Source organism: Vitis vinifera, chromosome 5, assembly GCF_030704535.1.
Source record: "Vitis vinifera cultivar Pinot Noir 40024 chromosome 5, ASM3070453v1".
NCBI lineage: Eukaryota > Viridiplantae > Streptophyta > Magnoliopsida > Vitales > Vitaceae > Vitis > Vitis vinifera.
In genome coordinates, this window is record NC_081809.1 from 5,320,149 (window position 1) to 5,347,687 (window position 27,539).

At 33.8% G+C, this 27,539-nt stretch overlaps 1 protein-coding gene and 1 long non-coding RNA gene across 3 annotated transcripts; one reads left to right on the top strand and one right to left on the bottom strand.

The window, feature by feature from the left end:
• Window positions 1–1,400: 1,400 nt before the first annotated feature.
• LOC109122678 (uncharacterized) lies at window positions 1,401–2,804 on the top strand. Its single transcript, XR_002030139.2, has 2 exons — window positions 1,401–1,910; window positions 2,442–2,804. It is a non-coding gene; the product is annotated as an uncharacterized LOC109122678 (long non-coding RNA).
• A 2,304-nt stretch (window positions 2,805–5,108) lies between these two features.
• LOC100242666 (uncharacterized) lies at window positions 5,109–16,836 on the bottom strand. 2 transcript variants are annotated; one of them, XM_002282257.5, is made up of 10 exons: window positions 16,545–16,836; window positions 16,251–16,345; window positions 14,680–14,744; window positions 13,740–13,783; window positions 13,058–13,135; window positions 12,526–12,679; window positions 10,163–10,339; window positions 9,992–10,051; window positions 9,795–9,909; window positions 5,109–5,412 (listed from the first exon to the last, which is right to left on the bottom strand). In XM_002282257.5, exons 1-9 carry the CDS (start codon window positions 16,685–16,687, stop codon window positions 9,799–9,801), a joined length of 927 nt encoding a protein of 308 aa, XP_002282293.1. In that variant the 5' UTR covers window positions 16,688–16,836; the 3' UTR covers window positions 5,109–5,412; window positions 9,795–9,798. The 2 variants fall into 2 exon arrangements, with proteins under 2 accessions (XP_002282293.1, XP_019075720.1); XM_019220175.2 differs by lacking the exon at window positions 10,163–10,339.
• Window positions 16,837–27,539: the final 10,703 nt, after the last annotated feature.

A 27,539-nucleotide genomic window follows, 5' to 3' on the forward strand; every position in this document is an offset into this window, starting at 1 on the left:
TAGACCACTTCTGCTGCTTATTGATTAAAAAAAAAAACAACAAACAAAACAAAACAAAAAAACATGCTTCACAATCATAAAGAAGTTTTTTTTTTCCCTTCAAATTAGAATACAAATTATTTCAAATAATATATTTAAATTTATTTTCACTTATTTAATAAAATATATATATAAATAAATAAATTACTATATTTAAAAACATAAAAAATATTTTGAATTCTTTTACAAAATTTTTGTTTTATAAAATATTAAAGAGCAACATTAAGAAATAGTAATTAAAAACTGTTTTCAAAAACACCTTTTAAATAAATTTTTAGAGTCATATTTGATTTTGAGAATTTAAAACATTTTTTAAGTTTAATAAGAATTTCTATGCTTAAAAAGGGCCAAAAAAAAAAAGGAAAATTACATGCAGCAGAGAAGATTGCAGGCTTACAGCTCAGCTGGTGAAGTCAATTCTTCGAGCGTGAACCACTTTTCCAAGGACACTGGCGGGGTGTGATGGACCTTTGGGGCTCTGAGAGCTAACGTGTTTTTCTTCTCCCTTCCCACTTTACAAGTCTACAAGCTAGCCAGGAGGGCTAGCTAAGGCCACTACTCATTACTTCCTCAGAATTTCAACTATTTTTCAGTCTCTCTCCCTCGTGCTTCTGTTTTTCCAACTGCCCAAGTCGCCAGACTCGCCACCTCCTTCAGATATTTTGTCCGTACCGAATAAATATATACGGACTAATTTTTCAGAAGCCTGATAACTGGACTCGAGGGTAAAGCCAATAAGTGAAACCATTATTGGAGGCTTGATGGCCTTTTGGTTTGGGTCATGCCCACATAATTGGGCTGGATGTAAGAGCATATAAGGCCCATAATGAGGACCCAACCTTGTTGTTTACGGGCCAACAGAAACGCACTAAGTCTACTGTAGAAATGAAGTTTTTTATTCAAATGGGCCTTACTAGTGGGCCTGTTGCAAATTAACTTACAACTAGGGCCGGTATGGCCCACCTTTCATTTTGTTGGGCTGTATTCCATAGTTTGACAAGGAAGAGAAATTTTTTGCTTATAATTATTCACCTTTTACTTAATTTGTATATTAATTAAGTATGAATCAAAGTTCAACTAATTAATCATCTAATTTATATTCCATTTTAGAATATTGGAATGAATATCTGATGAGGGAGAACCATCCCCATCCAGATGACAGACCACCATTACCAGTAGAATCAATTATAGGGACTTTGAAGAAACCTATACTCAAAATCTATTTTCTTTGCATTATTAAAGGAAGAGAGAGTCCTGATTGGAGTGGAGGAAGAGGCCTAAAATTATTAGGCTAGGTCAGACAAAATGTTGACACATGGAGGCACCCTAGTGGGACGAGTGGACACGAGGTGGATCCTTGCAGTAGACTCATATGAGAAGTTTGTTTACTTGAAGCAGAAGAGGTGGCCCAAAATGGTAACAGAAAGAAACCCCACAGATGGGGTGCCTATCCTCAAAGCACAATAGAAACAAGAGTAAAAACACAAATGTGGCTTGAGGGATAAGGATACAAGGGAGGCAGAGAGAAAAAGGGGGTGGAAGAGCTTGAGGAAGTGTTAAAAGCAATGGTGATTGGTGGGTTGGGTCCTTGTGCTACAAGGGAAAAAGGTGTGACAGAGACATTGCACCAAGAGGAAATGTGATATGCATGATTGGCCTGCAAGGGAATTGAAACCGTACCAGGAACACTGATCTAAACTTCACCCTTGTCTAAGCAAACCTACTACTTCTCTCTCTTGCCCTCCACTCTATTTCCTCCCCATTCTCTTCCTAGCATGAGCCACACCCACTTCTCCAAATGGGGTGGCTCCAATCCCTCTTCTCTCCATTGAAGAAGCTCTGGTTTCGTCTGCACTCAGCTCAGAGGAAGAGTATGTCCTCAACTGCCCCTATCTCCATTTCCAATACTTTCTCCTCACTGCACGCTCTTTACTTCAAACCATAGATATTGAATTGGAGTATATAATTCTCATCCATTTCTTTCTTCTTCCCTTTTACTTGTGTGCATGACATGATTCTAATGAATTCAATCCTCATAACATGCCAGTTTCCCATTCATGCATGCATTTCCAATCTCATTTCAAACTGCCCTCTGCAAAAGCCTGAGGAGCTTACACCTAGGTTCTTTTTTTCTAAGATTTTTAGGTTCTATTTGATACCTGTTTTCGACCACACTTTTTTGTTATTCAAAACAAAAAAACAAGAAATCGCATTTGAAAATCAAAAAATAATTTTCTATTTTCTATTCTTAAAAATAGAAAATATTGTATTTTTATATAATATCAAAACTGTTTTTCAGAATTATTTTTGAAAACAGTTATCAAATAGAGTCTTAATCTTCTTACTGTATTTCTTTTAACTCTCCGCTATGTTCATACTCAACTGCATCTTCAATTTTGCAGGTAGAGGGATATACATTCTATATGAGGACGTCAAGTCCTGCCCATATGAAGATGTGCATGTACTATGGTCGATTCTGGTGGAATCACATTCACCTTCTCCGCCATCAAAACAATGAAGGTTCTCATGCACAGAGACATCCCAGGAATGAGAGATTTCCATTCTGATCATGTACATACGATATTTAAATGTTCTACACACTATGAAATGGTTTGTCCTCCTCCTTTACTTTCTTGTGATCCAAGCTAGGTTTCAGAATTTGAGTTTCCTAATCTTTATAGAAGGTTGGATCTGGGTTCAAGCGTCTGTGTAAACTATGACTTTATTTAAAGAAAATTCGGGATGAGTAATTCCCCTTCTCTTTATTTTGGCTTCAGTTTGTTGCTTTGTCCATTTTTAGAAGTTCAGTTGCTTTGTCCATTTTTAGAAGTTCAGTTGCTTTGTCTATTTTCAGCAGTTGAGATGGCAGTTTGATTCCTACCTTTTCACATCCTTTAGGAGAGGTATTGAAACTGACCTAAGAAAATTACAGAATGGATGGGACAACCAACATGATTTTCATGTCTTTAGAGTATGTACAAATGATTATGAACTTTTAAGCAATCTTAATTATGATGATAATGACACTTTATTCTAGAAAGCAGTAAAGAAATATGAAGCACAATGTCGGTATACTATGACATGAGTATCTCATACAAGTAAAACTTAGAGAATAAATCAATGGATGAATAAATTAAACAACAAAAATAAAAGAATAAAACAAATAAAGCCTGAAGAGAAATTGGAATAACAAACCACACAACATACAAAATTAGAAGAACGCTTTCCTCTTCATTTCAATTAAAACCAGACTTTGCTCCCTGAGAAGTAAAGTCTGTTTGTAGAAACATCTACAAAAGAAAAGTGACCTAGAGGTGAAAGTTCGAATATTTCAATAAATTTACTCAATCCATATACTTAGAAGATGGATGAAGAAAAACAGAGCACGCAAAATTTTAGACTAAGGATGCCAAGTATCATTCTATTTGGCGCATATGATGATCCTATTTCATTAACCTCCAATTTTTCAAAGCTGCAAAGTCAATATCATCTGCATTATCGTCACGTGTTTAGCCACCTTCCCAATCATATTTTTGACTTTCTTGTTAGCTTATAGTGTGTCCTAAGGTATGTGAAATGTTAGTACAACTCACATTTACAAATGTTTTGATGTCACTATCATCATTCCAGATGTTTTATGATAAAATTTTGCAGAATTTTAAGACAGATTTTCCAAAGCCTAGTGAAACACAGATTTCTGAGAAATTGAAATAATAATGTTATGAATAGAAAAGTCACCTGCTATTACTCTAGAAGGTTTGGCCGCATGGCAGAGTGATTTCATGTTTCCCAGGGCACTCTGCCATGGACCAGTGGAAGGGTTGGTTTAGCAACGAGCCACAAAATTAGGATAACATGGCATAATTTAGTTTCATAAGGAGAGAAAGAAATGTAGATGGGAAAATGCAGGAAGTATTGGTATCAAGAAACTACAACAAAAATGCTGTCAAGTCCTTTAAAAAGTCATGTTACTATAAGAGAAAGTTAATGTTATCCTTAATTTAAATATTAATATTTATCTATTTATTATATATTAATTTGAATTAGAATATAATATAGAATTTGAATTAGAGTAAAAGTTTATTATTAGTATGAATTAAAATAGGAGATAAAGTTTGAATTATAGTAAAACTTAAATGTATTTGTATATTACTATCCATCATCATGAATGAGAATGGTATACCATATGAATGAGAGCTAATTTAGGGTGCAAGGCTTAGGCCCTGCACACCTCTCCCTACCCGTACCGCAGCAAATGGTAGTGACCTTCTATATCTATGTATTGTCAATGCCTCATTCCCTATAACCTCCAATGCAATATCCTGGTTTCAATGCTTCTTTCCCTACAGTCTCTAATGCAATATTTTTCTGAAATACCTCTTCATAACTAGAAGCTCCAAATTTTCTTGATTCAAACCTACCATAATTTTTTTCTCCTTTGCTTCCTATCAGTATTGGTTCCCTTAATTTAACATATACTTTTTTATTACCTTCAACTCTATCTTTCTCTTTCTCTAAAAGCTTCCTCAAGGATTTGATTGCTTTCTTGCATATCTTGGTAAAACAAACATGCTCATGTCCCTCTACTTTACTTGAGATCTGCCTTATACTCTACCTTCTTCTTTGCCTCTTATATCATCTATTGCATTAGCTTCTAAAACACTATCTAGTTTGATGCAAAATAAGACTCTTAATCCTACTTTTCCTTCAACAAACTTATTTTCTACAAGTTCCTCAAAAACTTCAAAGTTTTTGGAAATCTGGCTTAGGAAGATCCCACTACTTTTGCCTAATTTTTAAACCACCAAGTCAAACCCACTTGCTCCCTAGACCCAGGGAGACCGCCCTCCACAGAAACAGGGAAATCGTCCTCCACAAAAACAGGGAGACCACCCTCCACAAAAACAGGGAGACAATTTATTTTCTTTCTCTTAAGACCAAGATGGGAATATGTGATTGGAGCTTCATCTTGTGGGGCATACCAGATAAAGTTAATGTTATCATTAATTATTAGTATTTATCCATTTATTATATGTTAATTTGAATTAGAGTAGGACATAGAGTTTGAATTATACTAAAACTTAAATGATTTGTATATCAATATCCATCATCATCATCAATGAGAATGGTATACCATATTTTTCTCTCAAATAGATGAATAGATGTCTAACAACCAAATTAAATTAGATTTTCCCACCACATTGAATGAGGTGTTCAACACAAGATTTTATTAATAGGAGTTTCAACTACATGATTACCCTTGCCATCATAAGGTGGGGGAATAGAGATATCATGTTGTATGAGAAATATGAAGAATGATTCAGCAATACTCGAGTTCAAAAGCCCTTTGGATCTCCTTAAATGCAAAAGCTCCTGAAGACAACATTTTCAGCCAAGAAAGGTGTGAGACTATTAGATGGCGATAGCACTAGTGATGCAAAAATACATAGAATTTTACTTGCAAGTCTAATCAAGGAATTTCAATGGCATAGAATGAATAAAAGGTTTTCCAGGCCCTAATATTTGACCTTTCAAATATAATTCATCACAAAGGGTGCCAATCCCAGCTATGACATTAAATAGAGCATCCATCCATAATCAACCTCATTTGCATATAAGACCTGTTCAACAAGAACCAAACAAGTGATATGTAGGATTTTTTCTTTTTCCATTTTTTTATAGTTGGAATTCCACAAATCAGTTTCCAAGATAATTTTTTGTCCCATTAAAAAAGAACTAAGATAAAGTTAGATCGCTACCACCATACCACATAATAAAAAGGTTTCTCTTATCTTGCATGCCAGGACAAAGGAGGGGACACAGAATTAGTGCATTGCAAGGAGGAACTAAACATAGCCTAAAAATGTTCTATGTAAGAGAAAAGGGAAAGAGGGTTGGAAGAGTAAATACGGAATAGCAAAACATAGAGTTGATTCTTGAATAAATGGAAGACTCTTTTTAAGCTCCACAGATCTCATCCAACAATTTAGCTAAAAAAACACAATCTCCCCTTCCCCAAAAAAGAAAAAGAAAAAGGAAAAGGAAAGAATACAATAAAAACCAAAAGTGAAAAGATCATACAAATAATAAAAGGATCACACTAGCTTAATCATTTTGGACTAGTCTTATGGTGACAAAGACTTTTGAAGGACACTTTCCCTAATAGCCTAAAAAGAAGGAAGTGGATCCGGGTCCCCACTTGCAGTCAGATGCCTATCCATGACCACTTTAGGCTTTAAAACTCGAGTTTTGGGTCAAAATGACCAATTTATACAAAAAAAAAAATATAAGTGCATGAAACTTATGTTCAAATTGGCCTATTTGGTGCCACATAGGAGTCATGTCATAGAAATATATATATTTTTTTCATAATTTTACTTAAAGCCTCAATTGGCAATTGAGATTTCATTTTTTAACTGAAGTCGCAATTACCAATTGAAAGTTCATTTTTTAACTGAAACCTTAATTGGCAATTGAGGCTTCATTTTTGAACTAAAATCTCAATTTCCAACTAAGACTTCAATTTTTTTTCAAAAAAATTTAAAATTTAATTAAAAACTATTAAATTATAATTTATTATTGAAATTAAAAATACATACTTTAATAATAAATTGGTCATCAGTCCATCACCTCGTTAATGTCAGCATCATTATAGCCCCCTACCTTTCTATCCCCACGATTAGTACAGTCACCCATCTCTTCAAACCTACCATCAATACAACCCATTACCTCTTCAGACCCACCATCAGTACAACCCCTTATTTCTTGAGACCTACCTTCAGTTCAGCCCCTACCTCTTCAAACCCATCATCAACACAACCCCCTACCTCTTCAGACCCACTATCAACACAACCCCCTACCTTTTCAGACCCAATATCAATACAACCCCCTGCCTCTTTAGACCTAACATCAGTACAACCCCCTACCTCTTCAGACCCACCATTAATGTAGCCCTCTACCTATTCAGACCAACTATCAGTACAACCACCTACCTCTTCAGATCCACTTTTAGTGCCTACTACCCCATATGTTGATCCCCTTTCATTGCACCTAGATGTTTCCTTAGCTACTCCACTAGGATCTGAATTTAGGACATCAGTTCTACCATCACCAGAGTCATCTATATTTGTCCATATGCCTATGCAGACTGACACATCTACTCAACTAGATTTACCCCCAACCATTCCGAGGGGTAGGTGTGACCTACGTCAACCCAAATTGCTACTTCCACCACCACCTCTATTTCTAACTCCAACTCCATCACAAACAGATGTTTTTCATGTGTCACATGCAGTACCTGCTATAGTTAGAGAGGAACGACAAAAAAGGAAGAGAGTATCGATTACACATAGGTTCTCTCCTTGTGGAGGCATGTGAGATTATATATGTTTTTTTTTTCCCACTATATAAATGTTTAGTTAGTATTTTTGTGACTTTGATGAAACTACTAAAAAATACATTTTGTAGTAGACTTTTTCCAATTAATTTCATTAACTAATTTTGTCAAAAAATCTATATATGGCAACTTAAGAGTATATTATTATTTCAATAAAGATAAATTTGTCATAATACAAATAAATTAATATCTTAAAAAACAAAAAATTAAATATATTAAAGTAATAAATTATACAATTTTATATCTTATTCATATGTTATATAAATTTATTATTTTAAGATTATTAATTTATTAATAAATAAAATATTCATTTATAATATCTTCTATTTATTAATTTATATTTGTTGACGTAATACTAGATTCTTAAGTTTAAATATAAATAATTTATTATTAAAGTATATATTTTTAATTTAAATAATAAATTGTAAGTTAAGAGTTTTTAATTAAATTTTAAATTAAAAAAAAATTAACTGAAACCTCAATTGGCAATTGAGGCTTTAGTTCAAAAATGAAGCCTCAGTTGTCAATTGAGGCTTCAATTAAAAAATGAAACCTCACTTAGCAACTGCAGCTTCAATTTAAAAACTAAAGCCTCAATTGATAACTGCGACTTCATTTTTTAATTAAAGCCGCAGTTGCCAACTAAGGTTTTAACTAAAATTATGAAATATATATATATATATATATATATATATATATACATGACTTATACATGGTACCAAAGAGGTCAATTTGAATATAAGTTTCATGAAATTAGATCTTATATTTTTTTTTTTTTATAAATGGGCCATTTTGAGCCAAAACTCTTTAAAACTCGCAGGTAACTGCAAAGGTATTTCATAAGAAGGCAATGCAACCCCTAATGCTAGACACTAGACTATCTCAAGATTGATACTCCTAGAATGGCGTGGGAGTTTTAGCTTAGCAGTAAAAGTGGAAACCTACTAAGGATAGGCTACTTTCTAGAACTGACCAAGGGCACTGCCCATGACCAGTCTTCAGCCTAGTTAGGGAGGGAAGTTCCAATGTATCCCAACGACTATTGCCCAATGTGTGGATCATGCTACCATCCAGTCTGCCCTCATTGACTCACTGACTTCACAAAGGCAAGTTCCACTGACCCAAGAAACAAAAATTTCCACAAACCCTGCAGTTGGCTTTGGGCCTGCAGCCCCATAATGGCCCATCAAAAACCCATTTAAGAAATGACACTTCCTTCAATTTCATATTCTGCATTGGAAATATTCCAAGATATGTCATATAATCACATAAGGTTAAAGAATATACATAAAAGAAACCACTGTTCCACATATATTGCAAAAAGTAATGCTGAGGCATCCCACTCAAGATTTCCAAAAAATGAGATAAACAGTTATACATTAAACCTTAGGATGAAGAGTTTCAAAAGGTTTTTTGATTTCAGTACGGATGAAGAACATGGAATAACTAAGAGTGCAAAAGAGAGCCTACAAGGTAAGAAGCTCATTTATAGGATTCCCCAAATCTTTTCTCTCAAGACAATGGCAGAGGAACAAATTGAGAACAAAACCAAAGAAATAATACAAGAATGATATGAGTGAAAATATGACAAACCAATTGATACGCATTAATGTAGAAAGACCCATAAGCAATATGGTATTCTGTTAGACAAGCCATATTTGCAAGAATTGTGTTCAGGAATATAAGTCAGTCCTTCAAGAATGCACAACCTAACTATCTTTCTCAGCTTTGGCATCCTTTTAAACAGAGTTCATCTAAATAAAAGTCAATCATCTCCACTCATGGAAGCATTGCAAAATATAGTCAGAGAGCTCTGCATTCTGAATAGATATATATACTTTCTTCATGTCTTCTTAAGACTTCCCTCCTTTCAGATCTGTCAAGACAGAACCTAAGTGCTAAATACCTCCTCCTTAAGGAAAATAAGGATCCATCTATATGACCAGGACTCCTCATTGGCAAGTGATTTGACATGATGAACACCTCTCTAACATGGAACCAACTAAACTATTGCATCAACAACACACTCATATGTAAACGATATTTGAAAAAAAAAACTAGCCACTGAAATATATTTACTAGAATCCATCTAGAGATGATAAAACCTAGAAACATGATATCAATTTTGAGAACTGATTATCAGGAAGAAAAACATGGAAGATCACAGCAACATCTTGTCAATTATTGGGGTCAACATATGGAGATCAACACACATGGATTTTTTTTTTTTTTTTTAATAGGCTTAAGTAATAGTAAGAGCTCACCCTATGTGGAAATTGAAGCTATGAGACCTCCACTAAAAGGAAACTTATAAACATAAGCAAAAGCTGTTGGTTTTTAAGCACAAGAGGGCACCTACAGCATTATAAGGCCGATGAAGAGGAGGATTCCAATACTCCTGGCACCAACGTTTTGAAGTAGGCCTGGCAATCAATGTCAGCAGGAGATAGGGCACCCAGTGGAGTGACAGTTATCTGAAATGATATCATAAGTACAGTGTTAACCACAGACAACCCTTTTCAGATCAGTATCATTAAGAAAAGAAAAAACACTCACATATCCTTCCAGAAGACATTGGTAGTCTGTATCATCCTCAAGAACTGGGGCTCCCCTTACCTAGAAAAATAGAAGCAATAAATCTATACATTACAAAATTATGTACAGGAAAATGAGAAACAAATGTCGCTAGAACAGAAACAGGAAGCTAGATAAATAAAGAGACCCCACTTCTCTCTTGAATAAAAGATGCTCCCCTGATCTAGGTGATGCATCCATTTCTGTACAAACTTCTGGATTCGCGTCCATTGTCATTGTTGATAATACTCTTCTGCCTTGTGTGTTGGAAGTAACTTGCCTCCATCCCATTTTGACCCTACTTTTTCCCTGCTTAGTCAATTTATACCCCTATTTGAGGCATAAGAAACACCCCATAACAGCATTAAATCACATCCTCAAAATTAATACGCTTTTCAGAATGAATGATATTACTAGTGACAAACACTAAATACTGTTATCATAAGAAACTGATTGGAGATGGTAAGCTAATTTCAGATAGCAACAACTGTGGGCCTTTTACTCAAAACTCTCTTCATTTATGAAGAAAGAAAGAAAGAAAAGAAAACTAGGGGAAATTTTCCTCTACTAAAGAATTTTAGAAGATCAGAAACAAAATGCAAGAGATTCTTCTCCTTCAACCTCATTGATATGCTTCTGTCTTTTATAATAATGATAGCATTGTCCATGTCTCCGTAAGGGTATAGCTTACTGCAGTCTACAAATTTTCACACAAAAAATAAGATAAAACGTTAAGCCATCAATTTAATTTTGGTTTCACAGCAAGAAACCTCCACAAACAAACAGATCAAAGTATGTACTTCCTTGCAGACTGATATCATCCCAAGGAAAACTAAAAGAGATCTGGACATACTTCCACTAGAAACCAAGAATAAAAGACAAGGGTCATTAACTAATAGTTCAATTATTTTCAAATGATTATCAGAAAGAAAGTTAAAAATCAATAGCTGAAATCAAGAAAAAGGCCCTGAATAAAAAGATGATAAGTAATGGTGGAATACTATTTGGTTTAAAAGTTTGCCAAACCATTAAGAAAGGAAGTGCATAAAAGAATCACATTTTTTGACGCAACTCTTCTCAGCATGCCACCCACAAACTTATATGAACAAGATGTAGACTAGCAAGAAATAAGCGAAAGAAAACACAAGTTATTTCTATGACTAGAAACAATATTTTTGGTCCAACATCACCTCTCTAGAAAAATATAAATAGGAAGAAACCTTTTAGCAAAAGTTACTACACAACATAACAAGATTCAAGAAAAGATATTCAACTAATACAGAATTAGGAGGAGTGATGAACCACTAAAAAGAAGTTCTTCAATAATGCCATTCTATGACCAAGAAACTCCTCAAATCCAACATAGGAATGGAGAAAAGCAGTTGGGCAAGAAGGGAGAAGTGAATCCTGACTATTTTTCATGGAAACAGATGAAGAATTATACAATTTTATGCTTCAATATTAGCACTTTCAATCTTCAAAATCCTAGCAGGAGAAGAATCCAGCTATGAAAAGAAATAAATAAATGTTCACATGGAATTTAGTGACATCCAAATACACAACCTTACTTGGTATTAAGGGCTTGTCTGCTCAAGGCAGGACAACAGCTTGTTTCATCGCAAAGACAGCCCATGCCTGGTGTGGATGACACACAGTTGTAATCCCAAATACCCATAGGAGAGAAAGAGAGATGATATCAACTTAAAAGTACTGTCAGCCTAAATGACCGAAACCCTTTTATGAGGGAAACAACCTCATAATATCCAAAAACACCATAAAAGTTGAGATGAAAGCCACATCTAAGTCAATAAGCTCCCCTCAGCATAAACAACATTGAAAGATAAATGACAAATATAGTGCTAGTTAAATTTTGATTCCCAAAACAAACCAAATCTAATTAGACACCTAAAAGATTTCCTAAGAAGTTAAAAACACAGGAAATTGGAAAGTCCGAAAAGGGTTCCATTCCATTGCTTTCTTCAGCACAATAGAATGGAGAGAAAGATGGCACCTTGAAGTACTGTGTGCTTAAATGATCAAAACCATTCTATGAGGGAAAGATAAAAATCGCATAAAGTTAAGATGAAAGCCACCACTAAATTGTGATTCCCAACACAAACCAAATCTAATCAGACACCTAAAAGAGTCCCTAAGAAATCAAAAGCACAGAAATTGGAGTCCAAAAGGGATTCCAGTCCATCACTTTCTTCCTCTTTTGGCATAACATAATGGTTAAAGAGAGAGAAAGGGGGTTGGCAACTTGGAGAAAGATAATTAGGGTGTTTAAAGTGAATTTCTGCAAAGATACAACACAATAAATAGGTTGCTAGTTGAATTTTGCTGACTCTGTGTTTACACCAATGAAGAAAGTATGTTGAAGCTAATCTAATTTCCAAAAATTCTTCCCAGCAGTGATCCCCCTTTTTACTAGTTAACCAATCAAGAAACCAAGAGAAAGAATGCTGAAGACATGGCTATATCAAAAACAGGGACATACAAGCAAGCTTGAAATTCACCTTATGGTTTACAACATCTGTAGGAAGGTCTATATTCAAAAAACATCTTTCAGGATATCTTTGATTCTTGATCTCAGACAGTACTGCACTTATCATGGGCAAGCAAGCCTCCGCAGCCAGTTTGAAGTCGTGAACGTTACTCTTACCTGCAACCCTGAAAGACAACCAAATTGACATTGAAGAGCATATCAATGGCCCTCCAGTAACTTTTTTTCTTAATGAGAAACAAACAATTTATTACCATTTTTTTTATAGGTGACAAGCATTTTATTACCATAAAATATTTAAATACAAAGAAAAATCCTTCCCTCAAACACAACGACACCAACGGTTCTTCTATTGATGTAACAAGGTAAGAAAAGATAAAAATATAAGACAACAAATAATAATAACAGTATGCACAAATGAAAACACATACATTTATAAGTATATATTTATGGACTAAGTGCATAAAATTTAAGCAGAAACTCAAGCTTGATCATCATAAATAATGTATTGAGTTCAATATTAGATTAGAGTCATATCCATATACCAATTGTATGATACAGAGACAGAAGGTATGCCATTAAGGAAGGCTTCTCGAGCACCAGCTACTGTCCCAGAGTAAACACTGCAATCCCATTATGGATCAAAGATTAGTGTCACAAGCACAGATTGGGTGTTCAGTAGTTTGCGCAACATATGAAATAGAATAAACTAAGGAGACAATAGCCAGAACAATAACTAATTCGGCAACTACAGTGGCTACAACAGAATCTGAAAGATGTCTCCTTCTATTTGTTTCTTCACAGCATTTAAAGATACCAATCCATACTTTTCAGCAGAACCTTCAGGGAGTTCAAACAATATAAGTGAGAACTCTGCTGGGAACCAAGATGATAACCCAATGGATGGTATAGAATAAGATGTGTGTAGAATTCCCCATTAATCATGAGGCTTTCATTAGGTTTCCTCGACTGGGAGTTGGATCACTCCTTGTTCCAAGGGAATCACAAGGGAGAGTTCAGTTAGATTTTTTGTTTCTTTTGCTCTTTTTTGTGGAGGGGTCTTTCCATCCCCTCACCTTATCCTTCCGTTTATAATAAAATGTCCATTTATCCCCAAAAAATAAAAAATAAAAAAGGAAATAAGGAGCAGGTAATACAGTTCAGAGAATGAAGCAATAACAAGAAAACTAATCAAAGAGATGGTAACACCAGGAGAATGATACTAACATGTGATAGCCACAGTTGCTACCCATGTTTATGCCACTGATTACCTGTGACCAGACAAGAGAAACACATTAGCAACAAGAAAAAATGTACAATAACTTTATGTGCCACTGTTGCATGTAACCAGGCCCAAACTTTTGTGACACAGTTACATGCATGATCTTAAATCTCCTTAAGAAGGTTGAGATCTCTCTTTCCCACTCCTGTGGACTTTAGCATGTCCTCTTAGTCAATATCTCTTTTCAGTCTTTCTCTATGTCAAGAAGCAATTATTAAGTTTTAGATACCCAACATAGCAGGAACTCTATGTGTACTGATCTGGTTGTATTACACTTCAAACATGTAAATGTGACATATTTGAACATGGTGTGATATTTAGAAGGGTAAATTATATGGTAGTATATATGTTGGATGCTTACTAACAATTCTTTTTCACCATATACCTCATATAGTTGTAATGCATGCATTTTCATTTATAATATTTTGAATTGAAATGGTGATTTTGTCAATATTTTCAAAGCTTATTTTGATATTAAGTTCAGGATATGAAAAACTTGTCAAGGTCTATTTCTAGGCCTACAATATCGTTGATGATATTGGAATTTTAAGACTGGCATTCGAAGATGTTTTCCATGGATGATTGTTGAACAAAGAGACCTCAAAGAAAAAAAATTAAATTAACACAAACAAATTGAGTTGCAGATCTGTTGTGCCGAGCTGCCACAAAACTTACTCGCATCCAAGAAAACGTGTCAAGCACAGTTGTTTTTCTTAAACAAAGGGTAACAAAACAGAAAACACTAGTAACACAGGCAGTCAGAATAGAGAAATGAGCAAGATGGAAGCACAATAGAAAAACGTATTATTAAGGTTTTAAGTGATCCTCTCTCGCAATGTAACCATTGACATGCTGGTAACATTGTATACAAGGACAGAGCACTACCAGATCAGGAATTGAAGGAAAGAGTGTGGTTGAGATTCCCAAAGAGGCAGAATCAGCTGGAGTTCCTGGACAACATACGTAATATTAAAATCATGTAAATTCGCTAATGCAATTTGAAACCATGCATTACTAGTAAACCTAAGAAGATTAAGAATGGTCTTTTCTCTTGAGCGAATAATCCCCACAAGGGTAACACACAAATGAAAGATGATAATTCAGACTCACTTTGTGTGCCACTAGAATGAAACAGAGGTAACACACACGAGGTTGTGAAGCAGAAAGATTGGAGATAACAAATTTTGATCAGCCAAATGGTTATTTCAAGAACAAATATGCATGCCTCAGTTCCTGATTTGTACCAGAACTTTGATCTGGGAAGTGTCATTACAAGTCACCAAGAATCAATGAAGCCCATTAAGTCTCCTCATCTCCAATGGAATATCAATTTTTAAAATTTGTTAATGTGTTCTAAGGTAAGGTCTCTGCTTACCAACAATAAATGATTGTAGGTTTTATGGAACTAACTGGGCTAGCACACAACAAGGTAGAAGATCAATTTCTAGATCTTGGACTTCTGTTGGCACTAATTGGGTAACTTGTAGAAGTAAAACAGACTATTATAATTGCAATTTGAAGTTGTGGTTCAGACAATAGAAGTGTGTTTGACTTCTTCCTGTGTACTTTGGTGTGTCCCTGTGATTTTTTTTTTTTTTTTAATTTGGTTTTATTTATCAAAAAAAAAAATAGAATGGAGTTTGATTTAAATCTTTCAGTGGTGGTTTATCCAATAATAGAATGGGTCAAACAATATTCTTTTCCTAAGAATTTGAGTATACAATAAATCTTAAGCAAGGCAAGCTTGACTGAAAAATGATGCACCAAATTAAGTTTAAGTTTTAAATAAGCTCTATTATTAGTGTAAATGCTATAGACATATGTGGTCATTTCGATAGATCCAATAGTTCAAAAATAGTATCTTTTCCATTCCTTATCCTTCCTTTAATAGCTTTTCTCTGAAACTTCCCCAATTCCAACTGCTTTGTGCTAATTATCTGAGGATGATTGGGAAAAAAAAAGACCGAATCTCTTTTTTCAAGAATAGAAGAACCCCTCCAGAAAATATTGCTTTCTACAAGCATCTAGAAGAATGACGATTGGCTCCATAGTGAGATTGTTCCCACTGGATTAACTACCAAAAGTTATGCATAATATGGAAAATACACCAAATTTAGTTTCGAGATCACATAGACAAAAACAAGAGTACAAAAAAAAAAAAAATGCATTGTACATATGATTTGAGCATCAGAGGACCCCCTAACCTTGTATCTGTCTTACCATAAGCTACATTGCAGATATCAACATCAGCATTATCTTTCCATTTCTATAGCAATGCTATGTTGCAAATTGAATCCCTCCATCCAAAGGCAAATACAATGTACAGGCAACTATTTTTCATATAATAAAGTTGTCCAAAAGTCCTAACCATGTAAGAGAATCCAACTAGGATAAAGCCCAGGAAAAACGCTTGCTCAAACCAGAAAGCAGGGGAAAATGTGAATAATTTAACAAACCAGAAACTGCATAAGCTGTTGCTCCCTCAATTTCTACTCGCTTCACAGCAAGAGCATGAATCCAAGTAATACTATGACTAACAGCCGACTTCTCCCTGAAAAAAGACGCAACAAGACGCAAGAAATAGCATGAGGACTATTTGTATAAGGCAGTTCTCGCAAACGCAACTCAACATCCATAAATGACAAATTTTCCAAATCAATGTCAACACGGAACCTCTCCAAATCCAAGATTATTCTCAAATTCAACGAATTCAGATAATCAGATGGAAACGAAAATGGCAGAGAACGTACGAATCAGGCGCGCAGACAAGAACCTCATACAGATTGGTGGAAACAAGAACCTGAACCAGCGCTCGCAATCCCGGCGCGTCGATCCCGTCGTCGTTGGTCACCATGATCTTCGGTCGATTTCCGGAGCTGACGAGACAATCCATGATCGGCGATCAGAGCAGAGCTTGAGAGAGTGAGCGGCGTTTGAAGGGCTCTTAAAGGTGAGTAGTGACCAATCTTTTTGGGCCAGCGGACCACTGTCTTTCGGTTCTTTGTAGAATATTCTTCGGAAGTTGCAATGCAATCAGGTGAGAGTACGAATATTAAAATAATCACACTTTAAGAAATTCACAAGTGCTTTAGTTTTACCAATTAAAGTTATTTTTTAATTAAAATAATCTATACCATCTTATGATTAAAGTCAATATTTTTAACTTTTTCTATTTTTTTAATAATATTATTCTTAAATTTATAAAATCCCAATTATTGTAGCTTTTGTACGGAATGAAAGATTCCACCCTTCAAGCTTTACTTGAACGCAAAAGATAAAAGAAGAATATTATACTAGATTTTTCTTTGAACAATTGTTCTCAAAAATTTTATTATATCTTTGTCCCCCATCAAACAAATTAATCTTATATTAGAAGGCTTTTTGATTTAAACCAAAAAATGATTTGTCAATGAAATGAATAATGTTTATTGGTAAAATTTTAATTTAATTGACTAAATTGTAAGGAAAAATAAAAGAAAAAAATAAAAATTTTAATTTTAAAAATATTTTTAAATATTTTTTTCTTGATATTTTTCAAGAATTAAACATAACTTTTACTTTTAATTGAAGTTTTGGGTTTATATTTGGTTTTCAAAAAATTTTAAGATTAAATTTGATTCTAAAAAAATAATAAGAAATAATAAGAAATAATAAGAAAATAAAAAAGAACTCTTTTAAGGAAAATAATTTGTTATTTAAAAAAATTAAAGAAAAGAAAAAAATATTTAGAAAGATATTAATGATGTTTGGTGTCTTAGATATGTTTTTGTAGACCCCATTGTTGGCAAGAAAATGGCAGGAGAATTTTCAACTAATAGTTATTACTCACAGTGAGGGTTTTGCTTAGCTAATTGGTCAACGTCAGCATGTGGAAAAATACTATAGAGTTGCAAAGGATGACCATCAGCAGAATTAATTGAAGCCCAGGAAAAATATTTTTTTTAAGGGAGTGGGTGAGAGTGGGTGAGATGGGAAGTGAGGGAGAGGACGGATGGGCGGAAGTCGTGGGATTTGAGGGGGTTTTGGGGGGGAAACATTTTTTTTTTTTTTTTCATTAGGCGAGAGAGCGGAGGGCAGACGACGGCTAAAAAGAAAAGGAGGAACAGAGAGAGAGGGTGATCTAGGGAAAAGGAGGTTACAGAGGGGGAAGAAGAAGTAGAGAATCTGGATACAGAAGTCTCTTTGGAAGGGAAGTTTTTTTTTCAGGTGCGCGTACTAGACTACATATTTATTGTGGTTGATTTCACTAGTATTATGGTGATTGTGATATGAATGAACGATGTTTTTTTCTTCATATGCTACTTGATTGAGAGTGATTTAATTCCTCATAGCTTTCCTATTTGCGTCTGAGTCACATTCTTGGATCTCGTTTTCATCTCATTCTTCCCACCCGTTCATTGGATGCTTTGTTTTATTTTTCCTTTTTATGCTTGCTCCCTTCTCGTTTATACTCTGTTCTCGATAGTCATTTGTATCCTCAAGGGGAAAGGGTTTTTGGAGACGGGCAGCAGTTGGGAGATTTGAGGGGGAAGAAATCTGGAAAAAGAGAAAAGGAAAGAGGGGAAGATTATTTTGAGGGCGTTTTGAGGCTGGCGTTCAAGGATTTGAGGTTTTGGAAAAGAAGGGATTTTTTCAGAGGAAGAGAGTGGAGGTCCGGATTTTTAGAAAGAAAAAAACCAAAGCTGAAAGGGGAGAGGGTGATATCTGGAGAGGAGAAAAACAAAGAAAAGGGAGATAGAGACAGTCTGAGGGAGACGAAAAAAAGGCTGTGCTTGGGAGGAGCCTTTCAGGTAAGATTTTTTTTGTAAACTTCACATCTCTTTTTCTCTCTTAGGTACAGTCTTCGATCTTCATGCTCACTGTGGGGATGAGGAATTCGTTGTTTTTTTGTAGAGAGAGAAAAGAATTGGGCGGCTGGGGGATTATAAGACAGTGGGATGCTTTTTAAAAGTTTTTAATTCAAATTGTTTTTTCTAGCAAGGCATTTGGGTTCGTGCCTATTTTTTTTACTTTGAGTAAAGCTCTCAAAGCCATTTATATATATTTTTTTATTATTCCTTTCTGGCATGGAAATCATAACATGGCAGAAGACTTTTTGGTGGGCTTGAATATTTATGTCCATTTTTCTTTCTTTTGCTTTTTGGCGAACACGTTTTCACAAATTGAATTCTCAAAACAACTTTCAAAATTTCAGTTTTTTTAATCACTTCAATCTTCAAATTAATTTTTCAAAAATTCTAATATCCAAATTTAATTTCTAAAATGTCATCTTAAAATAAATCTTTCAAACAAATTCTGATTTCCAAATTCGATTCTCAATTTCTAAAATTCTAATTTTTCAACTTTCAAATTTAATTTTCAATTTCCAAAATTTTAATATTCACATTCATTTATTTAATCATTACTATTTTTTGTTATGATTATTATTATTCTATTTACTTATTTATCTTAAAATTCCATTCTTAAACATTTTTTCTCAAAATTTCAATTTTTGAACTTAATTTTTAATTCCCAAAATTCCAATTTTTGAACTTAATTTCCGATTTTCAAAATTCTAATTTCTTTCAAATTTAATATCCAAAATTCCAATTATTAAATTTAATTCTCAAGGTTCCCGTCTTCAAATAATTTTCGAGACTTCAATTTCCAAATAATCAAAAATCTAATTTTCTCTCGAACAATTTTAATTTCACTCCGATTTTTAAATAATGTTATATTTCTTTTATTTTTTATACAAGCAAGAATGATGAATCTTCATAATTCCTAAATAATGGAATTTGTGATATTAATTCATGCAAGATTAATTAGGCTTTGGTGGGGGCCTCACATATATGATCTTATGATCTATCGATTGATTTGATTGATTGACTTGGTTATCATACATGATTTATTTATCTTGCTCTCCGACATGCATGCTATTATTTCTTAATTGTGCACTAACCTCTCTCTTGATAGCGCATGGTGGCTCGTCGCCCAGGTACGCACCTACTTTCACTCTAGTAATTATCCAAGCATATTTTGATTCTCACGTGTGCATGATTTATTCTGGGTACTCATTGATCTACTCGTCCACTGCCATGATTGCTTCATTTTATTAGTAGAGACCCGTTTTTAGGGACTTAGAAGGGTGCTACGGTTTTTACCGTACCTTCCTGATAAGTAACCTGACCCCCGAACCCGATCCGATTTTTCACAGACCACCTTTTCCAAAGTAAGGAGTCACATTTAGGGTTTTTCTTTCTTATTTTGTTTACCCTTTTAAAAAATAAAACAAAAATAAGTGGCGACTCCAAGTCATTTTCTTAATCAATAAAAATCAAATCATTTTCAAATCAAAATCGAGCTCGCCCATCGAGTGGGAAACGCATGAGCCGAAATGCGGGGTCCACAGTTTTACAAGTAGTAATGCAACTAAGTTTTACCCCTTAACCATTAAGCCTTATTAGTAAAGGGGAACAATTAGAATGGCCGAAGGGAATGCTAGAGACCTAGAACCGTAGCTCCTCAATCACAACAATTGTTTATTTGTCCCTTTAAAGGGGGCATCCTTAAGAATCGAACTTACGACCAAATCTTAAAGGTCCATTTATGTTCAATCCTGATACCATCTGAGTTTTTTGTTGGGATTAAACCTTATGAACCCACCATGGTTGAGCTTAGCACTTCCGAAGGGAAGGCCAGAGGCCTAGAACCATGGTCCCTTAATCACACCAATTGTTTATTTGTCCCTTTAAAGAGGGCTTCCTCAGGAATTGAACATAGGACCAAACCCTTAAGATCTACCTAAATGTCAATCTTGGTACCATTTGGGTTAGGGACGCCCCCTTTAAATTGACAAAAAAGTAATTAGTGTGATTGAGGGGCCACGGTCCCGAGCCACTGATCTTCCCTTCGGAAGTGCTAAGCGCCAACCATGGTGGGTCCATAGGTCTCAATCCCAACATTATATGGTTGCGATACATGTGAAGTATGAAATTGCACATGATCACGGGTTATTTGCAGGCTTTGTAACTAAGTGTCAAAGTGACAATTCAGTTTGTTAGGATGGTTTCTCTAATAGTCAAATCATATGTTTGACTTAACTTAGAGGTAGTGCACCATGGGGAACCTCTTATCGAAATGTTTGGTGGTGAACTAACCTCCTTTTTGCGGTATCTTTATGCTAGACTGACCCATTTCTAAGGCTATTTCATTTTAGTAGCATAACTATGGGCACACAAATGCTTTTGCACTGAGAGCCGCCGCCGGTTCACCATGACGAATGCGGTCTGCTTACTTCATGGTGTATATTTTCCGAGACGGTATCTAACTTGTTTTTAGGCCGCAATTTAAGCGTAATGTATTTACGTGTTAGGTTGACTGACTTACAGTTAAATTGCCCGCTGAAGCATGTGCGGTGGGTCAGCCAATAGCTAAGATTAGGGGTGACAGAAAAATATCCATAAGTTGCTGCAGCTGACATTTTCAGCTCAATCTCAACCCAAAAATAATTCTCCAATCAATCCTAACTTCAAGATTCTTTATTAGCTGCGCGGCAAGCCTGGATTTAGGTTTGGATCTATGTTTGCATTGCTTGTCTTTGTCCATCATAATGGGAGATTAATTGTCACACTTTCCCCATATGAGAGGTTAGAAAACACCTAAATCCGTGACATTATGTTGAGAAATTTAGCGAAATCTCATTCGAAGATAATAGATCTAGATCTTCTTGGGCCTATACATGGTGCTGGGTTTCCTTACGGCAATTGGGCCCTATAAGTTTCATATGTTCTATGCTACCATTTGACCACTTTTTTCTTGTGTAATAACTTAAAATCAATATAATTACTTGAAATTGAAATGCGCTGAAAAGGACGCCAAATAAATAATATCTTAAAGAGCACTCGGTCAAAATGCAGGAGATGACTTTAATTGTCTATTTCATATAGTAAGAGCCTTTCATTTTCTTGTTCCTTTCGCTTTAGTCTTTTAAACATGGTCTCAAATTCAAACCTCTTCTATTGAATATATACTTGTTGAACCAGTCCATTGATTTTTCTATATAGAGAATGTATTATTTATTTATTTTATTTTATTTTTGTTACATTAGGCTGATTTTTTATAGACGGGTTTCTTATTTAGCTTATTGATAACTAATGTATTAACTTGCTCATTGATTAGCATTTTGTATATGGTAACATGGATGAAAATAGGATGAGAATGAAGATAAAAAGAAAATGTTGTATATAAAAGAGGAACTAAAATTTTAAAGAAAGTAATATTTAAAGTTACAATCCAAACTTACCCTTTATCTTCGCTTAGTAGCATTATTTGTAACGGTTCGTTCTCAACTATATAAATATTGTATGTTTTGGATTTAAAGAGGCTCTCACGACTTTAAAACGTCTTTACAAGGTTACGAGGAATTCATACTTATATAACATTAAGAACTTTCCCCCCTATCCAATGTGGAATGTCACAAACACCCCCCATGCAAACACAACGTTCTCGTTGTGTCCCACGGGATTGTAAAACCAAACAGACAAACACCTTTATGGGGCCAAACAAACCCCACACCGAAATCGGGGGTCAATTCTAATACCATTCATAACGACCTGTTCACAACTGTGTAAATATTGTTTGCTTTGGACCCAAAGGGCCCTCACGACTTTAAAACATGTTTACAAGTTTACGAGAAGTTCATACTCATCAAGAATTTTCCCTCCTATCCGATGTGAAATGTCACAAACACCTCCCATGCAGACACAACGTTTTTGTTATGTTCCACAAGATTGTGAAGTTAAACAAACAAACAGTTTTATGGGGCCAAACAAACCCCACACCGAGGTCGAGGATCTACTCTGATACCATTTGTAACGACTCACTCCCAATCGTGTAGATATTGTCTGCTTTGAACCCAAAGGGGTCCTCACGGCTTTAAAACACGTCTATAAGGTTACAAGGAATTCATACTTACATAGTATTAAAAATTTTCTCTCCTATCCAATGTGAAATGTCACACTATTCTTCCTATAGGGCCGGTTCAAATACCCATTCCTCATCGTCTTTGCTTGGTAGCACTACTCTTCCCATAGGGTCGGTTCAGATGTTCATTCCTCGATGGGCTCTCCTTTCTATGGTTAGCTAGCCCCAAAAAAAGTAAATAAGGGCAAAGTGAATAAGGGTGCTTGGCATTCTGGATGTCACAATATACTCTGAAAATAAGTCTAAGATGAGAAGGGATGGTCAAAGCCTTAGCTAGGAGGTAATTTTATGCATAGCAGCATGCATACAAAAAGAGGAAAGTGATCCATTTTGGAATATTTAAAAAGAAAGAGACCAAAAAAAAAAAAAAAAACAAAAATAGATCGGTAAGTTTGATGTTCAAATGTAATATGCTGAGCATAATCCCACCAAGATCCCCAATTCGACCTTTCGAGTCACATTTTGTCTAGGCATGCTAATGAAAAAAAAAACCTCTATCTAATGTCGAAAACAAATATTTTAGTGTATTGTTTGAAGGTTTTGTTGCGGACCGCTACTTCTTCCTGATCCGTCCCGCAGTCTCCAAAGCCTCTTGTCCTAATCCAAGAAACAAAAATATTGCATTGATAGTTTAATATTCCCCCACTGGAGACTCTCTTGGCTATGTTTTTTCCCAGTAAAATATTTATCCTGCTGTGTTGGTCTGCATTTTGAATTTTCCTAGGTTTGCTGTCAGGATTAACCTTGAGACAATGCGGGCATGACACATGTCATGTGACACCTCGATTCCGCTGCCATCTTCGTTGTATAGTTTTCCTTTCTTTCAGAGGTTATATCTTGTTTGTTTAGTATGATCTGTTCGAGCAAACATAGCAAACAAACAAAGATCATTAAATCAGATCAGTCCATCTGATTTATATACTTATTTTAAGTTGGAAGTGATTTTTTTTATTTTTTTTTTATTTTAATGCAATAGAGTTAGGCTAAGTCGTCCATTTTCCAGGTATTGAGGATCTCCCAATTTGTTCTTCCTCATCAAGCTGCAGCCACACATATCGTAGGCCAAACATATAATAAAAAAGAAATATCCATAGGATAAAGCTCTTGTGGACGAAATGTATATTGAAAAAAGCATCATCCCGCCCATAATAGTTGACACAGGAGTGTGTAAAGCTGGATTGCACCACCGCCCTCGGTTGTCCAAAAACAGAGCTTGATGCCTTTAGATTGCATGCTTTCTGTGACATATAATGATAAGTTCATTCATGTGTGTTATAATTGGAATTGGTGGGTTCAAGGCTTCAAGTCTCGTCCTCTATGATTAAAGATATCACGTCGATTAGCACGGAACACGCACTTCAACCTCAATAATTTTGATTTGATCATCAATAGCTGAAAGCCTAACATGTCTCGATGGTGTTTTCTTTTTGGTGGGTGGGTAGGTGGCGGTCGTCGTGGTGGTGCTCGTCTCTAGCCATGAATTGGCGGTCCATGCCAAGTTGTAGAAATCGGAAAAGGGACCGCAATGCCAAGCTGCAAAAATGACCACATTTTTAGTTTTAAATGTGTCCAGGATTTGCACCGGGAGGTTACGCTCGTACCTATATTCATGCATTGGAGTTGAGGATATCGTGCAAAATTCTCTGATTTGCAGCCGTGAAATTGGGCAGAATTGAATGCACCCAACAGTTAGGCTTGTCATGGGGCCTGGAAGCTTTCAGCAGGCAGATGGTAGTGGGTGTCATACGGAACAAATCAGGCAGGCAGTAGTCATGCATTGTAACCTCCCCAACCACCTATAAATGACCATGAGAGGGTGACCTATTAGGCTATTACTGAATCACTTCACACTGGATGGCCGTGGATGTTTGCTAGCGGAAGATTAGCTGTAAAGTATTTTAATTCATCCGTGCCAAGCAAAGAAAATACGGTGAAGTCAAAACCTAAAGTTGGCGTTTTCGTGAAAGCCATTTTTTTTTAGACCCGCTGGTACACAAGGACGGTCATCAAGCACATGTTTGTAACCATTCTGTGGCCCTTTCTTGATTATTTAAATTATGAAATTATTATAAATTTATATAGAATATAATTTTTGAAAATATATTTTATATTTTTAATTATTATTTAAAATATTACAATCTATTTTTATACTAAATTATCAAAAAATCGAATTAAAAACAATTTTTTATTTGGAAAAGGATTTCCAAATAAGTCCAATATTTTCATGCTCCAACACGAGGATCCGAGGAGCTTGACAAGTGATTTGCCAATTTTTTTATTTTTTTTTTATTTCTTTCTGTTTTTGCTCTACCTTGTTCCATTTTCCATCAAGAGGAGCAAAGAACACAGAACAAGGAACAAGAGCCACAAACTTTGTCTCTCTACTCTGTACAAGGTCTAAATGGGAAAGCGACCTTGGGAGCTTATGGTGAGCCTCTTTGGGAACTATTCTAGAGTATTTTAGGTTTTTTCCAACAAAAAAAAAAAAAACGCAAAAAATATTTATTGTTTTTCAACAACATATTTTACTTGTTTTTAATTGTTTTCTAAAAATTATTTGAAAAAATAATTACATAATATATAGAATGATTAAAAATAAATAATTAAATATACAAATTATTTTTAAAACAAATTTAAAAAATATTTAAAATAAATTAAAAATATTTCAAGTTCTTGTTTTATTTTATAAAACATTAAAAAATAATTTTTTAAAAATATTCTCAAATATGGTTTTCTAGAATTGTTTTCAAAAACCGTTATCAAACTAGGTTTAAAGCTTTGGGTGATTTCAAATTTTGGTCTGTTTTTATTTCCATTTTAATTTTTTATTATATATCTTCAAAATTGCATTGAAATTAATACAAATATTTCAAGTAATCAAATTATATTTAATTATATTTATATTTAATTACGAATAGAAGAAAAAATAATAATTGGGTTGTCCTATTTTTCATTTATAAAAATGAAAATAAAAATAAAATATATAGTGGGAGGTAAATAAAATATCCTCCTAAGAGAAAATATCAAAAAAAGAATTAAATTATTTATTTACGTAACATTTTCAAAGTAAAAGTTAATTTTGAAATTTGAAATCTTTCCATTTTTTATATTTTAAAATATTATTTTGAAATGTCATCTATAATATTTTATTTTTAATTGTGTTTTATTTTTATACCATTATTTTTTAAAACAATCTAAAAAACTGTGGTCCAATGGAGTAACATGTGGTCTAATGGAGTAACAGGCAAAGGGGAGAATGAGTGTAATTAAAAATTATAATATAAGGATTAAGAATTAATAAGCTAATACAAGTAAAGTTTTTAGCCTAATTAAACTACAAGACATCAAGGATTAATGGAATATCCAAAATATTTTAAAAAGTAAATAAGCAAAATATTAAAAAAAAAAAAGAAAAAAAAAAGGTAAATAAGCCTGTAAGGATTAAGGAACAATAATAATAAGACTTAGCTAATTGTTTTACCCTAAAGACTTACTCTCAAATACTTACAACTCGATTTATATCCATAAGTCTAATCTTATCATCTGAATACTACTCAGTCTTGTTGAAGAAATGTAGGTCTTTCAACAATTGATCTAATTTTCAAATCATTCTTGAGAGGTTAGGAATAATAGATCAAACTAGGTTGGGTCAAAACTTAATGGAATTAGATTAGATTTAAATATCATATTTTACTAAAAAAAAAATTAAATACTTTAGAGTTTTAAAAAGATTTGAAATTTTTTTCTATTAAAAATTATTAATTTTAAATCTTAATTTAAAATTCCTTTTTAAATTATTTTTATTAGTTAAAAAGATTTTTCTTTTTAACTTCTCAATTTAAATTATTTTCAAGTAATTAAAATATTTTAAGAACTCGTTTGATAATAATTTTAAAAAATATTTCTAACATTTTTAATACTTAAAATTTTTTATCATTAAGTATTAAAAAAAGTCAGAAATATTTTCTAGAATTACTAGTAAATGCACTTTAAGTTAACTAAAACTTTCAATTCAACCCTAACAAAAAAAAAAAGTTAACTTGTCTTTACTCAACCATTTTAAAACTTATTACCTATAATTTTCTGATTGAATAAACATTAATCTTGAATCTTTTAAATCATTAAAGTTTTTCCTAAGCTAGAAAATAATTAAAACTAAATTGTTTAGTACACTCATAGTCCTAATACAAGATCTTTAAAATAAGTAAAAATAACTAAAAATATTAAAAAATAATTTTCAAAAATGTTTTTTTAAAATACCATATTTTTAGAACAAGTTCTTAAAAAACTGACTTTTTCCTTTTTTTTTTAAAAAAAAAAAGTTATAGTACGTGTTTGGAAAATAATTTTCAAGTCTACTCAAAATTTCTTAAATTATCCATTTCATTAAAATACCTATTTAACAAATAACTTAAAAAAATCTCCATATTTAATGTGCCCAAGTCTAAAAAGGACAAAATAATCAATTTTAAATATGAGGAATACAAAATTTATATTCGTCCCTCAAGCGAAGTGGAAAAAAAAATATAAAAAAGAGGTGACACAATTAATTTGAAGGGCAATTAAAAAATTATAAATATATATATATATATACCATAAATTTAGGCATATCCAAATTTATTCAAAATCTCTACAATATTCCTGAAATATGCACCAAATATTTTGACTTAATTTTTCGGACCAACCCAGACTCATCAAATATTATTTTGGTTAATTTCATTCCTTTTTTTTGGAAGTTTTGATTAAATCCTTGTGATTTTCATATGTTTAAAATTTTATCA